At 36.3% G+C, this 24,154-nt stretch overlaps 1 protein-coding gene across 1 annotated transcript; it reads left to right on the plus strand.

The window, feature by feature from the left end:
- The first annotated feature begins 19,283 nt into the window (after positions 1-19,283).
- On the plus strand, positions 19,284-20,771 carry LOC111882727 (protein DEEPER ROOTING 1). The gene is made up of 6 exons (XM_023879094.3): positions 19,284-19,289; positions 19,428-19,574; positions 19,670-19,733; positions 19,880-20,412; positions 20,498-20,660; positions 20,752-20,771. Exons 1-6 carry the CDS (start codon positions 19,284-19,286, stop codon positions 20,769-20,771), a joined length of 933 nt encoding a protein of 310 aa, XP_023734862.2.
- The last annotated feature ends 3,383 nt before the right edge of the window (positions 20,772-24,154 follow it).

Raw genomic sequence — 24,154 nt, forward strand, 5'->3', positions numbered from 1 at the left:
AACAAATATGATTGAGCATATTTTTGTCACATACATTTTCACGAGAGTAAAACCATAATGTGTTCCATGAATTGACTTCATGTTATTGAAAGGGAACAAGTGTTGTGATCTTTGATTCTGTTGAGTTGCGTTAGGGAGTGGCCAAAGTGTTATTTCTATTGTCATATAATATTTTGAGACCAATGCCAAATTGACTCAAGGCACGACAGATACATTCTCAACTATGCTACAAAAACGAGGTTAAATGGGTTGAATCTTTTTCATGATTGTTTTGATTTTTGCATTAAGTTTCAAAAGGTTTTTGATTTTGATTTGTGTTTCTTTTCTTTTCTTTTATTTTCTCTGGTCTAGATTTTTCTTTTTTCTTTCTTGAGGACAAGAAAGGTCTAAGCTTGGGGAGATTTGTTAGGTGCAATTTCTGCACCTTTTTGCACATCTTTTAGTCCCTTTTCATACATCTATTTAGCATAATTGTTCTTCATTTGTCTTGCATTTCATCATATTCATGTTAGTCTCTAGAACAAACTTATTTGCACACTTTTATGTGCTTTTCGGGTAAACCGGAGGTTGGAACGCGCTTTGGGAAGTGTCGGGAGGCATTGGTGAAGATTTTGGGATGATCGGGCGAAGATCGAAAAAGTTGGAAAAATCAAGTTTGGATTCAGAGTCAGAGGGGTACAAGGGCCGTGTTGGATTTACACTGCAACATCAACACGGGCCGTGTTGACCAAAAAGAGGAGTTGTTGACCCTGCTGAACACGGGCCGTGTCAGATTTATTCTATGTCCAACACGGGCCGTGTTCGACCGAGAAACCAACTTTTGGCAGTTTTTCCTATCTTTCATATTACGGGTTAAGGGCAATTTTTACACACACACACAACATATCAGAGCACATTTGGAGGAGGATTGTCAAAGGTTTTTGCAAGGGTTTGATTAGCGATCATTTGGAAACATTATTTCTAGTATTTGTAAGTTGTAATTGCACTTTAATTCCATCTTTTATTCATGTGATCTTGTTCTAGCCATGTGTGGCTAGAACCCTAGTTTCTCCAATTTCATGTTTTGACTTCTTGGTAGTGACTTCAATCATATGACATGATGTTTGTTCTTAATTTCTATCTAATGAATTTGATTTTGCTTCAATCGAATGTTTGATTCTAATTGTGATTCTTATTGGCCATTTGAATTAGGGTTAGGTCATTCAAGTTATCTCTTTTACAAATCCCGTAATTGTTTTGTGAAATTGAACAAGTAACAAGCATTAAATTGACCTCTATTGAATGAATTTAGTGTAAATCTTATTCATACACTTTTACACTCCCGAGCTTATGAGGAGTATTGTGTGTTGTTGGGAACATTCACATAAAGCTTCATGCAATCTTATAATCTAATTCTAAGAGCTTGTTTAGATTAGGTTAATAAGGTTAGGGTTAATCAAAGAGCTTGTTTTTGGTTAATTAATATGGTGAATGGGAAGTGTTAGAGCTTATTAGCACTTTCAAGTACCAACTTAGATAGAATTGAATGAATATTGTGTCATCTTTGGCTCACATTGCTAAGTTGTCATACATGAAGTTGGAGTCCTTACAAAATCTGAATCTAATTCACTCATTTAGCTGATTGCGTGTGTTTTTAATTTGTTTGTTTAGCCATTGCACTCTAAAACCTCTTTTTTTACTGTTGGTGACCATAGTACCTTGTGCAAAGAGGTATAGACTAATTATCCCGTGTCTCTGTGGATCGACTCTGCTTGCCTTGTACCACCTTTTAGTGCAATATAGTGGGGTTATTTTGGAGTATATCATACCCCTTTATTCTTTGGGTTTGACACGCCTAACAAATATGTCATTGATACCTGGGATAAAGGTAAGGCGACAGTGGATGGTGTATCGATCGTACGGGAGTACCCAAACATGTTACCGTAGGATTTGCCTAAGATACCTTCGGAGAGGCAGGTAGAGTTCAGGATTAACCTGTTCCCTGGTGTGGCTCCGATAACCAAGGCATAATATCGGTTGACTCCTCCCAAGATGCAGGAGTTGTCTACATAGCTGCAAGAGCTGTTAGACAAAGGATTTATCAGGCAGAGTAGTTCGCCATGGGAAGCCCCGATTCTGTTTGTGAAGAAGAATGACGATTCACATCGGATGTTTATAGATTATCGGGAGCTAAATAAGTTAACGGTGAAGAACCTTTATCCCCTCCCGAGGATTGATGATTTATTTAACTAGCTTTATGGTGCATCTTGGTTCTCCGAGATTGATCTGCGATCAGATTATCACCAGATGCGAGTTTGGGACGACGACGTAACGAAGACAGCCTTTTAGACTCGCTATGGTAACTATGAGTTTGTGGTGATGCCATTTGGGCTCACCAATTCTCCTGACGTGTTCATGGATCTCATGAACCGCATGTGCAGACCGATGCTAGACCGGTCTGTGATAGTCTTCATTGATGATATCTTGGTTTATTCCAAGACTCAGGAGCAACATGAGGAGCACCCGAGGGAGGTACTGGAGATACTGAGGAGGAAGAGACTTTTTGTAAAGTTCTCCAAGTGTGAGTTTTGGTTGCGCGAGGTGCAGTTTATGGGGCACCTTGTCAACCAGAAGGGTATTCTAGTCGATCCGGCCAAGATAGAGGTCGTGATGCAGTGTGCACTTTCGAGGTCTCCATCTGAGATTCAGATTTTTCTTGGTCTAGCAGGTTACTATCGGATATTCATCCAGGATATCTACAGGATCGTTGTTCCTTTGACCCGACTGACCAAGAAGTCGGTGACATTCCGCTGGGTGCCTGAGCAGCAGGCAGCCTTCGAGACTCTCAAACAGCGGTTGTGTGAGGCATCGATTCTGACATTACCGAAGGGCATCGATGATTTTGTGGTTTACTGTGATGCTTAGATCATAGGTATGGGTACAATGCTGATGCAGCAGGGTCACGTGATAGCATACAGTTCGAGGTAGTTGTAGCCCCACGAGGCGAACTACCCGACACACGATTTGGAGATGGGGGTTGTGGTTTTTGCCCTCAAGATTTGGCGGCATTACCTCTATGAGGTTCTTTGTAACATTTATACAGACCACAAGAGCCTAAAGTATCTGATGGACCAGCCGAATCTGAACATGAGGCAGCGTCGGTGGTTAGACGTGGTGAAGGATTATGACTGTGAGATCCTTTACCACCCGGGCAAGGCCAATGTGGTGGCCGATTCTCTTAGCCACAAGGCAGTAGTGGCTCCGATATGAGACATATGTCTGAGGATGACAATGGTTACTCTGTTTCTAGAGCAGATACGAGAGGCGCAGGTCGAGGGTATGAAGGAGGACTTGGAAGTGTGAGGGGATCATAGGCCAGGTGGCCTCATTCGATTATGAGAGCCGGGGGTTGTTGACCTTAAATCGGAGGTTCTGGGTTCCTTATTGGGGTGGGGTGTATTGGGTTCTAATGGAGGAGGCCCACAAGTCTAGGTTCTCCATCCATCCTGGGGCGACGAAGATGTATTGGGATCTCCGCCCTAACTATTGGTGGCCCTATATGAAGCGGGACATAGTATGGTACGTGAAGCGGTGCTTGACTTGCAAGAAAGTCAAGGCCGAGCACCAGCGACCTCACAACAAGATGCAACCGTTGGATATTCCCGTATGAAGATGGGAAGATATCACTATGGATTTCATCACGAAGCTTCCAAGGACCGTACATGGAGTAAATTCGATTTGGGTCATCATGGATCGGTTGACCAAGAGTGCTCATTTCAACCTGATCCAGGAGAGTATATCTACTGAGAAGCTAGTCAATATCTACATTCATGAGGTGGTGGCACGTCATGGAGTGTCGTTTCAGTGGTGTCAAACCGATATTTTCGTTTCACTTCCAGGTTTTGGAAGTGGTTCCATGACGAGATGGGCACTCGTCTTCACTTCAGCACAACCTTTCACCCTCAGACTGACGGACAGAGTTAGAGGACGATCCAGACTCTCGAGGATATGATGAATATTTGTGTATTGAATTTCGAAAGTAGTAGGGATACGTATCTTCCGTTGGCTGAATTTTCGTATACTAACAGTTATCACGCCAGCATAGATCAACCTCCCTTTGAGATGCTCTACACCTATACAGTAGGCAGTGTAGGACCCCAATCTGTTGGGGGGGGGGGGCGGTCAGAGAGTCATGGGGAGTACAGAGGTGGTACTCAAGACCACGAAAAAGATCCAACAGGTCTAGAGCAAGCTCCAGACTGCTTAGAGTCGGCAGAAAAGCTATGTCGACAAGCGCCGTTTAGACCTAGAGTTTCAGGAAGGGGATATGGTCCTCCTGAAGGTGTCACCTTGGAAAGGTGTCATCTAGTTTAGGAAGCGGGGCAAGCTAGGCCCCAGGTATGACATCCCCATTTTCACGGCCAGAAAAGACCGATTTTCTTTATGCTTTATAAAAATCAGAGTACTTCTTTTAATAAAAATGTTGCGGAATTTGTTCCCAGAAAAACATGATAAATACGTTGCTAAAACATTTTCGAAGAAACGTATTTTATTCATTTTAAAACGTTTGGGATGTCATCGTTAATACAGAAACATAAGCATAAACAAAACTTACATTTATTTACACTAGTGATCTACATCTCTTTAAATCTCTCAGTGTAATGTGACTTCATATCAACACATGTGATATAAATAAACTGAGTGGGTCAGGTTGGGAAACCTGGTGAGTACATAGGGTTTTCAACCCACAATAATATAATTATTATGTTCAAACAATCAAACAATTAACCCAATTACTCATCCCCATTGTCTTCTTTACTCTTAAGGATCTACCCTAAGAATCAACTGTTCCTCATTCATAAATTCCTAAGGATCATCCTAAGGAATCGGCACGAAGTCCATCATCACCGGGGTTTAGGCACTAAGTCGGCAAAGTCGCCGGGGTTTTGGCACCAAGTATGCATGATCACCAGGGTCTAGGCATCAAGTCTGCATGATCACCAAGGTTTAGAGTACACCGGGTGAACACATCGTTCACAACACCTACAGGTTGCAAGCCTGCTAGTGTTCCACTGGACTGTCTAGAATAGTCTGTGGTTGTCATCCATACTCTGCTGAATGACGGGGACATCGTTTGGGGAAAAGGCTTCTCACATCGTACACCTCTCACTCGTACCTCATGGTCTATATCACCTATTAACTCATCGTCCAACTCATATTTCATCTATTATATCTACCCATGTTTTACCCCAACATTTTCGTAGATATAAAATACATATATAGTTTAAATCATTTAAAACATGTATAAAATCTTTCACCGAGCATAGACAACAAGTAAACAAACAATATGCACACATAGCACGTAGTAAATACTTCATATCTATGTGTAAGTTGAAGGGACTATGCACTCACCTGAAAGGTGGTGACTCAGCACTCCGACAGCGCTTCGATACTCTCAAAACAATTTCCTTCGATAAAACCTAGTACCAATACCACTAGGGTTTATTCTAACGATAACCGCTATAAATTAATAGTCTGACTATTATTATTATTATTATTATTATTATTATTATTATTATTATATAAGCGTTAAATATTACTCAATGTAACTCATAATAATAGCCCAAATAATTATTTTAAGGACATAATAACATTCCTATAATTATGTGAAAGCTATATTAAAAATTGCGTAAGCGTAGCACACTTACAACGAATTTTATCGAAAACCGGAACTTAATTAGAGCAGCGTTTCGAAACCGAAAGACTCATTTTTCTCGGGACTCCGGGAGCCTCGGGGCTTCCTTAGGGTGTTAGAGGTTTAACTAGGACTTAGGGGACTCAAAAGGGGTTAGAGAGAGAAAGTAGTTTAGAGAGAGAAGTGAAAATGTGTGAAAAATCTGGGAGAATTCGCATGGTATTTATAGGGACCGAAGTTCGGATTTACGCTAGGCGTACTCCTCGGATAAGACCACCAGCTCGGACCCAGCTGTCTTGCACTCCATCGGATGGATCAGATCGGACCTACGCGGGGCGTAACTTCTTTAGAAGCGGGGCGTACTGAGAGGGTGGCGTGTCACAATCCGAAGCAAAGCCTTGGTCAACAAGCAACGGCCCAGATGCAGCCACGTCATCAACCTCACAACAGGTCTCGCAAATTTACTTTCCGACTTCTAAAAATCATAACTTTCACATACGAGCTCCGTTTTTACGTTCTTTATATCCACGCAAAGGTGGGAACGTACTCTACAACTTTCGTTTAGACTCCGTCGGCTAATTTTGACTCAATTTTAAATTTTATATTATTAACGGGCCGGGACAGGATTGGTCAGTTAAATTCTCATAACTTCTTCATCCGACATCCGTTTTCGTCCATCTTTTTCTCGTTACGCTACTCTTGACGAGATCTTCGATTCTCCTTTAGGTCATGTCGGCTAAAAATCGCTCAATCTAATATTCGAATTTCGGGCTGTATACTGCTAATCCGAAACTTCGAAAAATCATAACTTCTTCATACGAAGTCAGATTTGGGCGTTCTTTTTATCGATGTTCTTAGTTTAACATATTATACGACTTTCGTTTATATCGCTATGGCTAAAACTTGCTCTATCATCAATTCACTATTTACGCTTCTCGGTGCCGTGTCGGTTCCGTCGCGATACTTCGACGGGTCATAACTTCTTCATTATAACTCGAATTTTAGTGTTCTTTATATGTATGGAAACCTTGAGACATACTCTACAACTTGGTTAAGATTATTTGTTATAAATAATCTTTTGCCGAAAAGTCGTTTTCGACCCCTATTATCTCTAAATTGACTAGCTCGGATCTACGGGCATTACAATTATCTCCCCCTTAGGATGATTACGTCCCAGAATCATTAACGAAACAGGGCAGTATAATGACTCCAAACGTTATCTCTTCATCCTAGGTAATAATCGTAACTTCCTTGTTTCTCCGAATGGGTATCTAACTCTTGGTCTCCTTGAGTGTAGGCGGTGCTCGATCTTACACTTGCTCCCTATCTCACGTTAGACTCCAGATTATGACCTTCAAGTCACAATCTCGATCCTTAGTTGATACGAACTTAAGATAAGTTGTTTTATTACTACAATGGAACGATGTGTCATATTCTAATCACCTAGCATCGTGTGATGCATTGCTTGGACTCAGGTCGCTTAGAGTCAAATTTCGGAACAGTCTATACCTTCCTTCATGTTCTAATCACATATTAAAAGGTAGCATTTCTAGCAACCGTCGCGATACTTCTACTGATCGCTTTGATTAATTCTTCTGGCTTAAGTCGGTGCTACATCAAACTTGGTTCTCTGAACCACGTAACATACTTATCGTAGTCGGACTCAATTCGATATGACCACTCGGGTCGGAATATCAACAATATTTTTTTTAGTCATTACCGAAACGATGGTAACGACATACTTGAATAAAACGGTATCAATTACTAGCTTCTTGGTAACCTTGTGACTTTCCCTGATCCAAGCGTGAGTCCTGTGCTTCCGGTAGTATATGCATCTACTACCTTTCACACCTACTCATACTCGTCCCAAGTATTGTCTCGCAGTTTTCCAAGTCACCATTCAAGAAAATCACATAACAGTTTAACACATCAGATAACAAAATAAAGGTTTTATTATTTCTTGAAACTATTACATATGTGTTCAAGTTCACCCTAGACTATGCCTCTAATAGGCTACATCATAAGATATTATGGCTACTGCATAACTTGATCTTCAGATATGAAGTCCTCATCCTTGATTCCATGCACGGTTTTCTGCTTCGTCGAGGATCATGTGGAATGCCCTTGGCCTCGGCGGCGTTTCTGGTCCTGCTGTTTTATTTTTCCACTGGCAATCCCTAGAAATATGCCCTTCTTTGTTACATCCATAACACACCTTCTTGTTGGACGCACACTTGCTGGCGTAATGCCCTGTCTTTCCACATTTGTAGCAAGTCACCTCCTCGCCACATTTCCCGAAGTGCTTCTTTTTACACTTCTCGCACCACTTGGATTCACCTCCTCCTCCTTCTTTCGTTTTTGAGAATTTCTTTTCCTTGTTGGATTTTGAAGACCCTTCATGCTTCCTTTTATCGCCAACTTCAGCTCTTTCCAGACCCTTCTCTTGTATCTGGGTCTCCACATTCTTAGCAGCCCAGATGGCGGCTTTCAGAGTGGTAGTTTGCTTGACCATTGGACTGAAGTCCGCTGGTAATCCGAGGGCAAATTTGTTAACCTTGGAGAGTTCAGTTGGGACGAGGTGAGGAACAAGCTTCATTTTCTCAGTAAAGCTTGCAGCGTATCCAGTAACGCTCATTTTTCCCTTCTTCAGATTTTGGAATTCGTTGTTGATCTCCAGAAGATCCTGCTCAGAGCAGTATTGCATCTTCAACTGTACTAGAAAATCCTCCCCCGACATCTTGCTTGCTTCACCTTTGGACATTGAATCAGCTAGTAGCTTCCACCAGCTTAGTACTCCAGATTTCAACAGAGGAACCGCGAGAGCGGTCTTCCGCCTGTTGCTACACTCGCAACTTTCAAACATCGTTTGCATATCAGAGATCCAGTTCATGACTTCCACCGGCGTCGGGTTTCCAGATAGACTCGGTGGCTTTGATGCCATGAAATCCTTGTATTTGCATCCACGTCCGTCATTTCCTCCATCCTGGTGGTTTTGCCTAACTATCGGTGGGTTGGCTTGACCAACAGTCCCACTGTAGTTTCCCTCCTCAGTCTGCCCTTTGTTCAACTCGGGCTGCTCAATCTGTATGGTCGCTTCCTCTCGATTTTGCTGGAGCAAATGTATGGCTTCCTCCATTTGACAATCCAACATTGCCTGGATCATTGCTTGCACTCCGGCCATCGTTATTGGCTCAGCAGCGGCTACCCCAACCGGTATTTGCTCAATCACTGGGGGCTGATCTTGGTTCCCATTTGCATTCACGTTTCCGCTACGGGTCCTTGCCATCTTGATCTATACACCGAATAAGGTGAATCTAGATGTTTTTTTAGGATTGATGTTTGAATCATCCTTATCACTCCGAAACGTTTACATGCTAGTTCTAATATCGTAGTCGTACGTTTAGAATCCTAAACACATAAGGTTTCCAGATCCGGTCGGCAACAGACCATAGATCCGATCAAACTGTAGCATAAAGCATAACAAATCATTTAGCACGTAAAAGCAATTTAGGCATCATTCCTAAAATAAGCTAGTGCTCACACCTCACAATCATCGCTTAGCATTCTAAGTTTAAGTCAAGAAATTTCCTACAAATTCCTAGTTCGCTTAAACTAATGCTCTGATACCAACTGTGACATCCCCATTTTCACGGCCAGAAAAGACCGATTTTGTTTATGCTTTATAAAAATCAGAGTACTTCTTTTAATAAAAATGTTGCGGAATTTGTTCCCAGAAAAACATGATAAATACGTTACTAAAACATTTTCGAAGAAACGTATTTTATTCATTTTAAAACGTTTGGTATGTCATCGTTAATACAGAAACATAAGCATAAACAGAACTTACATTTATTTACACTAGTGATCTACATCTCTTTAAATCTCTCAGTGTAATGTGACTTCATATCAACACCTGTGATATAAATAAACTGAGTGGGTCAGGATGGGAAACCTGGTGAGTACATAGGGTTTTCAACCCACAATAATATAATTATTATGTTCAAACAATCAAACAATCAACCCAATTACCCATCCTCATTGTCTTCTTTACTCTTAAGGATCTACCCTAAGAATCAACCGTTCCTCGTTCATACATTCCTAAGGATCATCCTAAGGAATCGACACAAATTCCATCGTCACCAGGGTTTAGGCACTAAGTCGGCATAGTCGTCAGGGTTTTGGCACCAAGTCTGCATGATCACCAGGGTCTAGGCATCAAGTCTGCATGATCACCAAGGTTTAGAGTACACCGGGTGAACACATCGTTCACAACACCTACAGGTTGCGAGCCTGCTAGTGTTCCACTGGACTATCTAGAATAGTTCGTGGTCGTCATCTATACTCTACTGAATGACGGGGACATCGTTTGGGGAAAAGGCTTCTCACATCGTACACCTCTCACCCGTACCTCATGGTCTATATCACCTCTTAACTCATCGTCCAACTCATATTTCATCTATTATATCTACCCATGTTTTACCCCAACATTTTCGTATAAAATACATATATAGTTTAAATCATTTAAAACATGTATAAAATCTTTCACCGAGCATAGACAGCAAGTAAACAAACAATATGCACACATAGCACGTAGTAAATACTTCATATCTATGTGTAAGTTGAAGGGACTATGCACTCACCTGAAAGGTGGTGACTCAGCACTCGGACAACACTTCGATACTCTCAAAACAATTTCCTTCGATAAAACCTAGTACCAATACCACTAGGGTTTATTCTAACGATAACCACGATAAATTAATAGTCTGACTATCATTATTATTATTATTATTATTATTATTATTATTATTATTATTATTATTATTATTATTATTATTATTATATAAGCGTTAAATAACGCTCAATGTAACTCATAATAATAGCCCAAATAATTATTTTAAGGACCTAATAACATTCCTATAATTATGTGAAAGCTATATTAAAAATTGCGTAAGCGTAGCACACTTACAACGAATTTTATCGAAAACCGAAACTTAATTGGAGCAGCGTTTCGAAACCGAAAGACTCCTTTTTCTCGGGACTCGGGGTTTAACTAGGGCTTAGGGGACTCAAAAGGGGTTAGAGAGAGAAATTAGTTTAGAGAGAGAAGTGAAAATGTGTGAAAAATCCAGGAGAATTCGCATGGTATTTGTAGGGACCGAAGTTCGGGTTTACGCTGGGCGTACTCCTCGGATAAGACCACCAGCTCGGACCCAGCTGTCTTGCACTCCATCGGATGGGTCAGATCGGACCTATGCGGGGCGTAACTTCTTCGGACGCGGGGCGTACTGCGAGGGTGGCATGTCACAATCCAAAGCGAAGCCTTCGTCAACAAGCAACGGCCCAGATGCAGCCACGTCATCAACCTCGCAACAGGTCTCGCAAATTTACTTTCCGACTTCTAAAAATCATAACTTTCGCATACGAGCTCCGTTTTTGACGTTCTTTATATCCACACGAAGGTGGGAGCGTACTCTACAACTTTCATTTTGACTCCGTTGGCTAATTTTGACTCGATTTTAAATTTTATATTATTAACGGGTCGGGACAGAATTGGTCCGTAAAATTCTCATAACTTCTTCATCTGACATCCGTTTTCGTCCATCTTTTTCTCGTTACGCTACTCTTGACGAGATCTTCGATTCTCGTTTAGGTCGTGTCGGCTAAAAATCGCTCAATCTAATATTCGAATTTCGGGCTGTACACTGCTAATCCGAAACTTCGAAAAATCATAACTTCTTCATACGAAGTCAGATTTGGGCGTTCTTTTTATCGATGTTCTTAGTTTAACATATTCTATGACATTCGTTTATATCGCTAAGGCTAAAACTCGCTCGATCATAAATTCACTATTTACGCTTCCCGGTGTCGTGTCGGTTCCGTCGTGATACTTCGACGCGTCATAACTTCTTCGTTATAACTCGGATTTCGGCGTTCTTTATATGTATGGAAACCTTGAGACATAATCTACAACTTGGTTAAGATTATTTGTTATAAATAATCTTTTTACGAAAAGTCGTTTTCGACCCCTATTATCTCTAAATTGACTAGCCCGGATCTACGGGCGTTACACCAGGTACATCTGTCAGTTTAGGGTTTTGGCTCGGGTGGGCCGGGTTGCTTATCGTTTGGATCTTCCAACAGACCTCAGCAATATCTACAACACTTTTCATGTATCCTAGCTACGGAAGTGCTTAGTGGATGAATCCGCAGTTGTGACTTCAGATTGTATACAGGTTGATGACAACCTGAACTACATCAAGATACCGGTAGACATCCTAAACAGGAAGCCAAAAGAGCTGAGGAACAAGAGGGTAGAGCTGGTGAAGGTGCAGTGGCAGCACCGCAAGGGCTCAGAGTGGACTTGGGAGCCCGATGAGGAGATAAGGGAGCACTACCTGGAGTTATTTCCAGTCGCAGCGGACTGCGAGGATGAAGTCTGATTCAAGTGGGGGAGAATTGTAACATCCATCACTTGAGGTAATAATTGTTTAATATCTTTGTAAGTAATTGTTAGGCTATGAAACAAATAAATAGATTATTGAGTTGAGCTTTAGCAAGTGGGCCGTCATGATTGGGTTACCCGAAGATGTGCGATGGGCGTAAGCTTGGCGTACGCGGGGCGTAGTGCAACATTGGATGCGGGGGGCGGAGGTGTGTAAGTACAACGTACCAAGGTGTACGCGCAGCGTATGCAAGCAGACTCAAAACCCTAATTTTTAGGGTTTAAGCCATATGAATACAACATTATGACTCAAAACCTAGCCTCCTTACCAGCCTCTCAACCTCAGAAACCCTAGATAGCCTTTCAGTCCACATCCTTGTGTGTTTTTGGACTTGTGAAGCTCATTGTGGTATTTAGAAGCTTCAAAGGAGAAAGAAGAAGTTGAAGAAGAAGAACTTGTGTAGCTTGAGCTCAAGGATCTGAGATAACATCACCATTTGACACTCATTTGAGTTAAAAAGCTTTCAACTTGCCTCATGAATGCTTATATCTATGTTAATGGAGTTTTGGACCTTTTTAGGTCCCAAGAATGGATTTTTATGGTTCAACTTCGTATCTAGGCTTAGGGTTGCCACCCTTAGTGTTATATGAGTCCCAATAACAATAAAGTTTCGATCTTTAAGGTCCTTTTGTGTTCATGCATGAGTTCTAGTCATTTCCATGGAAGTTAGTTGCTATATTCCAAGTTTGGGTCCATTTGGTGGGTTGCAAGCCACCAAGTAATCAACTATATGAGTTAAGACATGTTAACGAACTCAGATCTGTATTTTAGGCTTAAGGTCTTAAGGGATTAAGCACTTTCGAGGAATATGGCTTAATAGGGTAGTACGATGGGCGTACAATCCAATGCACACAGCGTACAAGCCAAGCAGCCTGTACGCTTAGCATACAGAAGAGTACGCCCTACGTACTCACTGATTTTGGGCTTCACGTCATTTGGGCCTCGGTTTAGGCCAATCTTTGGACTTCTTAGTTTTTGGGCCTTAGTGGGCCATCAAAAGTCAGTTATTAGGCTAAGGACATGTTTGGGCTTAAGGGAATGCCCATTTGAGAAGTTAGGCCCAATTTAGAAAATTGGGCCATAAGTGGGCCATTAGTGAGCTTGGAAAGTTTAGATAGAATGGGACCATGGATGTTATGAAATTGGGCCTAAGTTATGGTCCAAATTAGATCAGGGGTAAAATTGTCATTTTACCCTAAAGAGGATTATTAGACTTTGACTAAGTATTATTGTGGTAATGATAGCTTAGGGAGTCGTGGGAGCAACCATTAGAGATTCCTTACCGTGAGATTCTGCATTCAGCTTTGTGAGGTGAGTTTCCTCCTGTAGGAATGGGTCGAAGGCACCAATGTTAGCCCGTTTATGTATGTTAGTATGTTCCGGGCTAAGGTTCGATGTCGGGAATGCCCGATGTAGGTTATTATGTTTTCGGATTCTGATCCGATGTCGGGCGGTACCCAAGGAATGTTTGTATGCTTGATGTCTTCATGATTGTTGTATGTGCTTGTTTTATATGTTTCCGGACTTCGGTCCGATGCTGGGGAAAGCCGAAGGAATGTTTTCATGCTTCCGGACTTTGGTTCGATTTCGGGCGGGGCCCGAGGAATGTTTATATGTTTATGTTATGTGATTATTTTGTGTGTTTGTTGATATGTTATATGTATACCGAGCTTTGCTCGATGCCGGGTGAGGCCCGATCCCGAACTTCGGTCTGATGTTGGGCAGGGCTTGATGCCGGGCGGGGCTCAATGTAGCGGGCAAGGCCCATGTTGTGTTATTATTTGATCATGTGATTATGTGTATGGTATGTGGTAGTTTGGGGAGACTTACTAAGCTCCGTGGTTACAGTTTTCAGTTTTGGTTTCAGGTACTTTCGGTAGCAAAGGGAAGAGCTTGGGATGACTGAAGTGCACATACCATTTGTTTAGCATGTGATGTTTTTACTCTGATATGTGATATGAGTTTTGATGAGATACTCTGATTTGATACTTTGACTTATGTTTTTGGGATGGAATGCTTTTGATAGTAATGGTTATTTTAATAAATAAAAATGAAAATTTTGGTCATGATTTTTGGGATGTTACACAGTTGGTCCCTTCCTTCGCCGGAATTTCGTCCACTCATTACGAAAAAGCCATATCATCTCGGGAGATTTTGACGATAAAAAAAAATCAACTCCTGGCCATTTAATTTTTCAATCATAAGGCCAAAAATTGTCCTCGTGATTCCTTCCATTTTTTGAGTTCCTACCTGATATATACTGCTTCCGTCCCAAAATTATATATATATATATATATATATATATATATATATATATATATATATATATATATATATATACACACACACACACACACACACATACACACTAGGTGGCATGTATTAATTACGAGACCTAATAGAATGACACATGACAAAATGAGAATAAAATATACCTTAATTAGGAGGTATAGTAAGATGACACATGTCAAAATGAAAATAAAACTATTTTTTTATTAGAATAGGAATATATATATATATATATATATATATATATATATATATATATATATATATATATATATATATATATATATATATATATATATCATACATACTTATAAAGCTAGCATTTTTCTTGAATCTCATGCATTTGAAACCCCATTTTTTAACTTCCTCAAACCACATTCATTTGAAACTCCCATGGCTTTTCAATTTCTTTCTAATAATGATTATAATTTTGTTAATAAGATTAAATAAATATTAAACCTAAAGTATAATCATATATAAACTAAATTTTAATATTAAAAGAATATATTTACTTCTACTTATAAAGTTATTTTTTTTTTGAACTTTTAACATATTATACTTAATTTATTAGTTTTAATATATTGTTGGATATAAGCCATTATCATTTTAAAGCTACGACTTTTGAACAATTTGTATAAAATACTTAAATTAAAAATTTAAATATAAAATTACAGGATTAACTTAAATATAAATTTTAGTTTAACTTAAACAACCCAATGAATATTTTGTAAATAGTTAAAAGTGATAAATTGTAGTATTTTTCTAATAATGATTATACATTGGTTAATAAGGTTAAATAAATATCAAACCTAAAGTATAATCATAAATAAACTAAATCTCAATATTAAAATAATATATTTAGTTCTACTTATAAAGTAATGTCTTTAACTTTTAAAATATTATACTTAATTTATTAGATTTAATATGTTGTTGTATATAAACCATTAACAATTTAAACCTACAAATTTTGAACAGTTTAGACAAATTATTTAAATTGTTAATTTAAATATACCATTATCCTCTCAACTTAAATATAAATTTCAGTTCCACTTAAAAAACTTAATGAATATTTTGTGAATAGTTTAAAGTGATAAATTGTAGTGCTAAATGCAAAAACTAAATTACTATATAAATTTAACTAAAGTATTTTCTAAATATATTTGTATAATCGTTAAAATTTTTCAAATAAGTAACTTAAAATAACTTACAATAACAATAGTTAAAAATAACTTTATATAAATGATTATATTGTTACCTTTAAAATAAAAAATAAAAAACAATGTTTGATGTTTTAAATAATTATAATGATAGAAATTAAAATGTTAAACAAATAAATTTTAAAAAATTAATTAACAATAACAACAACTATAAATAATATGAAACCATATATTATATTTAATTTTATTCATGAGTAACTCGCGGGTAGAAATCATTCAAACGGCTGAGATTATGCAGTTATAATAGATGTATATATTATCATATAATTCAAAATAATCAATATATTATATCAATTTGGTATACGAATTATTATATCAAATTTAACAACAATGTTATTTTTATATTTTTAAAATAACATATATTTATAAAGATTTCAACTATATAGTTGTTCATGCGCAACGCGCGGACATTCGCCTAGTATATATATAAAGCTAGCATCTTTCCTTGAACCTCATGCATTTGAAACTCCTAAGATCATTTTTCCTTGAACCTCATGCATTTGAAACTCCGAAGACTATTCAACTTATACAAATTAATTTATGATTAATTACAATATTATGATTTATAACTCTTAAAACTCTTCAAATCATATTATTTAATTGATGAGTAAAATGAAATATTTAGCGTATATAAGAAATTTATAGATTACATGTTGCATGTATGTTAACACAAAATGATAGATTATATTTGTAGGGTTTGAAGAGCTATGTGAGTGGTTTCATGAATGTAAGAAAGCAATTACAACTTTTCCAAATATAAATTCATGTAAACTCAAATTAGGTGCATGTAAAGTTTTAGATATTAACCAAGGTTCAAATTTAGGTATGTTTGTAAATTTATATTTTAGATCATTTTTTAGGTTTATGTGTTATACATCTTTCTATAATCATATGATGATGAAGTAGGATTGATAATTATTTCTCACGAGCTTTTAGTAAATCAACCATTAAGCTATTTATCGGTTAGAGCAATTAACTTTGTTAACATGTATATATCTTTATGTTCTCTCTCTCTCTCTCTCTCCCTCCCTCTCTGTGTCTCTTTATGTTAAGAAAATATATTTTATGTACAAGAGAACATTATACAATATGTATTTTATGCTATGTATATACTATGTTAGTTTCTATCGCTTATTTTGTTGTAAATAACATCGATAGAGTTTTCTATAATTGATTTGATGAAAGGAGTTTACAATTATTGTTCCAAATTGTTGGTGATAATGACGAATTAGAACGAATGATTTTTCATATGATATGAATTTATTGTTGAAAACCAATAATTATGTGTATTATAAAAATACATTCTTTATGTTCTATAAAACCTTATATGGATGTAACCAATTTTAAATGTTTTTATAATAATAAAATTAAATTATCTTATTATATTTGTCAACTTCCTCTTTCTCTATTCGTTCTTTATCGTAAAGGAAAACTAAAATAAATAAAATATTAATATTTTCAGAAGAAAACATAAGTGATTAAAATATACCGCAAATGTAACACTTCTTCTCCTTTAACCCACTCGTAACATATTTTTTTTAAGATTGGTCACAATATATAACAATTACTATAGTATTAAAATTCAAATTATCATTTTTTTTACCGTTTATTATCTTCAAATATTTCACAGCTTTAAGGAAAAACAATGAAACTACAATAAAAAAAAGTATGATAGTTTTTTTTAAATATAATAATGAAAATTTTCAAATAAATAGTTTTTAATTAGTAAAAAGTAATAACTATTTAAAGTAACGTAAAACGAAAGAATAAATTATATTATATTAAAAAAATATTGTTATTTGAAATAATAATAATAATAATATAGGAAATAAAAAATATTCAAATAAATTATTTATAAATTAGTTAAAAATATTCATAGTTTAAAATAATTTAAATAAAAAACCTAATTTAATTTGATTCAAACACAATTTTTATATCTTTCTTATCGTATATTTAAAATTATTATAATATTAGTTACAACTTAGTACAAAAATGACTATTTCAATGACAAATACTTATAATATTATTTTTATAACATATAATTGTTAATATTTATATTATATTATTTGGCACAAATCAAGAGTCTAAAACTCCCACTACAACTCAATAGTTCTTTTATTTAAATGTAATTATGATTTTAAATTTAATGTGATTTGCCTTTGTATTTTCCACGATATTGAAAAGTTTTTTAAACTTTTGGTTATTAGTGTGTAATACCCTTTTATTTTCCACTTATTTATTATATACATTGTAGATATATTAGTAGTATATAAGTAAATTTTGATTAAAAAATCATATGTTTGAAAAAATTTGTGATTCAAAATGAAAGAGTTGAAAAAAATAAGTCTTGTCATATCAATAGTTATTTCAACACAAATTTTTTATAACAATGTTACTATATATTAAATATATACTGATTTCTAAATATTCATTTTGAATGATTTATTAGTATTTAATAAGTTTTGTTTGATGTAAATGTTATAATGTTGTAGTGTTTTTATTTTATTAAAAGTTATAATGTTTTTTATACTATTTGTTATTTGTTTTATATACAAATCGGCATACATTTTATATATAATTCCACAACTTAAAACGTTATATAAAATCATCAAAAGTTATAGTATTTACTTTTTCATAATACTTTGTTTTTTTATACATAGAAATCAATATATGTTTGATATACAATTTACACAACATAAAACAGTCTATAAAATCATTAATTAATAGTGAAAATAACTAATGACATAAATTTATTAAATTAATTAATAGTGAAAATAACTAATGACATAAATTTATTAAAATTAATAAACTAATATGTTAACTATAGAATTTTTTTTTGCTATTGACATTGGATTTACATGTATAAATATCAAATCACAAATTGTTAAATTTTATATACTATATACTAGGAATTTCTATTGTATTTAAACGTTTTATCAACAAGATTTTGAATACTTGGGCATTAATAAATTCTTATCCGTTCACTTTCATTTTTATAGGCCGATCTTTATGACAAACTACCCATGGTGGTTTGGCCCGGAATCCTTCTTTAGGGCTTTGTTTTCGACATTTTCTATTTCTTATAAGTTTTTTTAATATCATTATGAATTTCTGATATTATAAGTATGCTCTTCTGTAAATCTGAATGCTTTTCAAATAGTATTTACTAGTTTTATGGTATAGCATGTGTATATACAGGGCGTTTTGATAAATTATTAAAAATTGGTCAAATATTTCATCCATCGATGGAGTTTATGGTTCCTAGGAAGAAATCTTAAAGAAAAACATAAAAAGAAAATGCAGCGTTGGTGAAAAAAAAATCTTTGAGACGTAATTTGTGTGGTTCTCTTAGATTCATAATTGACCAATTGTAAATCAAGAAATCATAGCACACAAACCCATATCTGAAGATGGATCCAACGATGTGAAATCATGCCACGTATGCCTCTGAACTCGACATTGTTTGGCATGTATTATTACAAGGAAACATAGAACGATTATTATATTCAAAGAATGTCCTAATGCATTATGATTTATGCATGAGAGATCAAATATTAAAATCCCACTTTTTTTTTTTTTTTTATTTAAAAATAAATAAAAATGGAGGCAAATAAAAGGGGATGTTTGGATGTTGAATGTAGACAAGAATTGAACTCGTTTTGGAACTTGAAGCCTCTTGGTCGATTTTCTCCCAAATCTTTATTTATTATTACTTACAAAAGCTAAAATCTTATTGGCTTCTAGGATCTGCTTCCATTCAAGTATTTCAAGACTTCTTCAAAACCACTTTGCCTCCGGCCATCACCCCTCCACCACCACCACCACCACCACCACTACCAGTCTACCACCACCTGCTGTCCATCTCTTTCCATAACCACCACCATCATGAAGGTGAGATATATGACATTTTCTCTAGGTTATGCATATGATCACTTTCATGTTTAATTTGCGAACTCATTTTATTTCTTCTTTTGATCTTCTTACAGTTTATCAGTTGGATGCAAAGTAAAATTAATGGCGGACAAGGGTATAAGAACACTAATACTCCTCGTAAGTAACCTTTCTCTTTCTTTCATGTCTTTTAATTAGGCACAAAATGTTTCCTCTTTTTAATCTGTAATTATTTGAGAAACCCTTTAAAGATTTATAAAGATGAAAGCTTGAATTAATTTGGAATGCATGTATTGTTGTTGTAGATCACACGAAGCACGAACCCCAAAAAGAAGAATTTAGTGATTGGCCACAGGGATTGCTAACAATAGGAACATTTGGAAACAATGATCTACCAATTGAAAATGAAGAAATTCAAGAAACTCGAGATACAGAAACAATATCATCTCCAGATCTTTCTGAATTCACACCTGAAGAAATCGGGAAACTACAGAACGAGTTAACAAAACTCCTGTCAAAGAAACCGGCTGCTAATACACAAGAAGCCATTGATCTCCCATTGGATAGATTCCTAAATTGCCCTTCAAGCTTAGAAGTTGATCGTAGACTTTCTCTCACAGTTAATGATCATGACGAAAACAATAAAGAGGAAGATATTGATCGAACGATTAGAGTTATTCTTGGTAGGTGCAAGGATATTTGCATGAATAACACTAGTAAGAAAGCAATCGGGAAGAAATCAATTTCTTTCATTTTCAAGAAGATGTTCGCATGCAGCAGTGGCTTTCCAGCAATTCCTAGTTTACGTGATCCGCTTCCAGAATCAAAAATGGAGAAGGTAACCAATCAATCAATCAATCTTGTTAATTTAATCCATCTCTCTCTTATTTTTTTGTTTCTGATTGCGATTCTGATGATTACAGCTGTTAAGAGCTATGCTTAAGAACAAGATCAACCCGCAAAACTCTTCTCAATCATCATCAAGAACGAAGTTCATCGAAGGAAAACGACAACCCAGGAAAGTGAAAGTTACAGAGAATGAAAATGAAAAAGATGGGTCGAAATGGGTGAAAACTGATTCTGAATGTGAGTGTTTTTACATTTAGAAAGTCTAGTACTTGTTTTGAGTTATAAGCTCGTGAAAAAGAGTATTGATGATGTTGGTTTAATTTTGCAGTTATTGTTCTTGAGATATGAAGTCGATCCTGTGTTACTAAAATCTGTAAAGATCTCCTGACATGATGATGTATCGTTTTCTTGGTGATGTATTTTTAAGGTAAAATTTGCCTTGTTTTTTTTTTCTCACGAGAAGGATGGATGACCAAAAGTTGAGATCTGTAAAATGTAAAGGAAAGGCATCATATAGAAGAAGGCTACCCTTCTTACTCTGTTTGCTTTTTTCATGCTTGTATCCATTTTCATGGCTGCAAATGCATGTTATGTCTTGTTTTGTTTTTATGATATTGGACTATTTGTTATAATTAGGAGAAAATACTTTATATGAGTTTGTACTTTGTATGTATATAGCATATGAATAAAGTTATAAAAATTGTTATTTATCGATCTGTCTATATGAAATGGGCCCCAAATTAAAAACAAGTAGATTATACAAATGATTTGAGTTTAAGTTCATAATATTATTTAACGATCTTGAAAGTTATAAGGAAATGGCCTTATAAGTACAGTTTCATTTTAGACAGGGGCAATCAAATTTCAAATTGTAAATCATATCAAAAGAAACTTTACAATACCAAGGGCTTTCAGAACATCTTTGGCACGTCAACCATTAAAAATATATAAAACTTTACTTTTTAAAATTCATAACCCATTAAACAACTATTCAATCCCAATTACCATTGTATTCTTCCCATTGAATGGTTGCATGATTATTCAATTTTTTTTATGTCATCACTCACACTCCACTGAAATCATATTCAATCTTAATCACCATCTTTTTAACTTCCATTAAACTTGCATTGCTAATGCCCTTAATACCACATGATTAAAAGAAGCTAAAACATACTAGAATAGAAAGTATGGACATATAGAACGCATTCTATCCAAGTAAGGTCTCAGAAAGCTAAAAGATGCAATGTTCACACATGCTATGAGATAAAAATCAAAATATTATTCAATAACTTTAAAAGTGATATTGACAAAAGAACCTTTACAATACCAAGGGCTTTCACAACATCTTTGGCACATCAACCATTAAAAATATATAAAACTTTACTTTTTAAAATTCATAACCCATTAAACAACTATTCAATCCCAATTACCATTGTATTCTTCCCATTGAATGGTTGCATGATTATTCAATTTTTTTTATGTCATCACTCACACTCCACTGAAATCATATTCAATCTTAATCACCATCTTTTTAACTTCCATTAAACTTGCATTGTTAATGCCCTTAATACCACATGATTAAAAGAAGCTAAAACATACTAGAATAGAAAGTATGGACATATAGAACGAATTCTATCCAAGTAAGGTCTCAGAAAGCTAAAAGATGCAATGTTCACACATGCTATGAGATAAAAATCAAAATATTATTCAATAACTTTAAAAGTGATATTGACAAAATTTTATATATTTTATTACATCATTAATTCATGTGATATGCTATAGCAGATTACCATGTTTTATCAGTTGTCCATTTTTCTATTTTACCCTAGGTGGTATGCTGCGCGTAGGGGTGTAAACGAGTCGAGCCGAGCCCGAGCCTAACCAAGCTCGAGCTCGGCTCGTTTAATTTGAAGAAGCTCGAGCTCGAGCTCGAGCTCGATTCGAGCCTTAAAGTGAAGCTCGAGCTCGGCTCGTGAACAATTTAGTGAGCTCGCGAGCTTAAACGAGCCTATATACACACACACACACACACACACACACACACACACACATATATATATATATATATATATATATATATATATATATATATATATATATATATGCTTGTTTAGGCTCATTTAGGCTCGCGAGCCCACTAGCTGAAGCTCGGCTCGAACTCGTTTAATAAACGAGCCTCATATTTGGGCTCGAGCTCGGCTCAGGCTCGTTTAATTCGATCTCGAGTCGAGCTTTTAACGAGTCGATCCCGAGTAGCTCGCGAGTAGCTCGGCTCACTTACACCCCTAGCTGCGCGTAAGGGGCATGTGCCCGTCCTTCGGTGGAGCATCGTGGACCTCTTTGGAACCGCATAAAAAGTCAACACGCGGGGCGTACGAGCTTCGTACGCGGGGCGTACTTCGGTATGCAGGGCGTCCTCGGACTACGCGGAGCATACCCTTTGCACCAGGTTCGAGATTTCCCACTCCGACTTCAAAATTTCATATATTTCGCATACAAGCTCCGTTTTCGATGTTCTTTATATCCACACGTAGGTGGGACCGTGATCTACAACTTTCGTTTAGACTTCGTCGGCTAATTTTGAATCTATTTTTAAAGTTATATTTTTAAGGGGTCGGGACTATAAAGTTCGTTAAAAATTTATAATTTATTCATCCAACGTCTGTTTTCGTCTGTCTTTTTACCGTTGCGCTACTATTAACAAGATCTTCGATTCTCGTTTAGGTTGTGCCGGCCAAAAATCAACCGATCTAATATTTGAACTTCGGGTTGTGCACTGCTGATCCGAAACTTAGCAAAATCATAACTTTCTCATACGAAGTCAGATTTGGGCGTTCTTTTTATGCACGCTCTCAATTTAATGAACACTAAAAATTTCGTTTAGATCTCTAGGGCTAAAAGTCCTCTATTGTAAATTCACTATTTACGTCACACAGCGTCGTGCCGGTTTTGTCGCAAAACTTCGACAAACCATAACTTCTTTTTTATAACTCGAAATTCCACGTCCTTTATATCTCCGGAATCCTTGTCACGACCACTACAACTTTTTTCATAGATATTGGGTTTATCTAACATTTTATTTTTGATGCTTATTAATACCATCTATCTATTATATTATTTTAAACAAGTAATAAGCACAAAAAAGCACCTAATTCACATAATATTCAAGTAATTCATCTTAATTACTTTAAAACGAGTTACAATGGTTGACCTAGACTATTACATCATCATTAATGCTTAGCCCAAAACACGGGCGTTACACCTATACTACCGGAAGCACAGGACTAGCACTTGGATCAGGGATAGGAATGGCAACAGGGCGGGTTCGGGGCGGGGCATGGCTTCCCAAACCCGAACCCGATTTTTGAATGTGTACCCGAACCCGACCCGAAACCCGACGGGTTTCTTATCGGGGCGCCCCGTCGGGACTGAAAATTTCCCCGAACCCGACCCGAAACCCGAAACCCGATAATTACCCGAAAACCCGACCCTAAAACCCGAAATATGGCAGAAAAAAAGAAGGAAAAACTATAAATACAATGATAAATTAAGAAGTTGCATATGCTTAAAATACCAAATAAGTTCTTTAATCATTTAACCAAATAGAAATTACTAGTAGTCTAATGTTGTAACAACCAACCAACCAACCAAAACATCCAAGTATACAACATGAAAAACTAATTCGTCACAATAATACATTACCACTTAGCATTAAAACAAACTCAAAATCT

This window comes from Lactuca sativa, chromosome 1 (genome assembly GCF_002870075.4).
Source record: "Lactuca sativa cultivar Salinas chromosome 1, Lsat_Salinas_v11, whole genome shotgun sequence".
NCBI classification, from domain to species: domain Eukaryota; kingdom Viridiplantae; phylum Streptophyta; class Magnoliopsida; order Asterales; family Asteraceae; genus Lactuca; species Lactuca sativa.

Excerpts from the sequence above, each read along its gene's own strand:
- LOC111882727 (XM_023879094.3), top strand. Across the intron at positions 19,575-19,669 it reads TAACCACCACCATCATGAAG|TTTATCAGTTGGATGCAAAG; the intron begins GTGAGATATATG and ends ATCTTCTTACAG. Across the intron at positions 19,734-19,879 it reads TAAGAACACTAATACTCCTC|ATCACACGAAGCACGAACCC; the intron begins GTAAGTAACCTT and ends TTGTTGTTGTAG.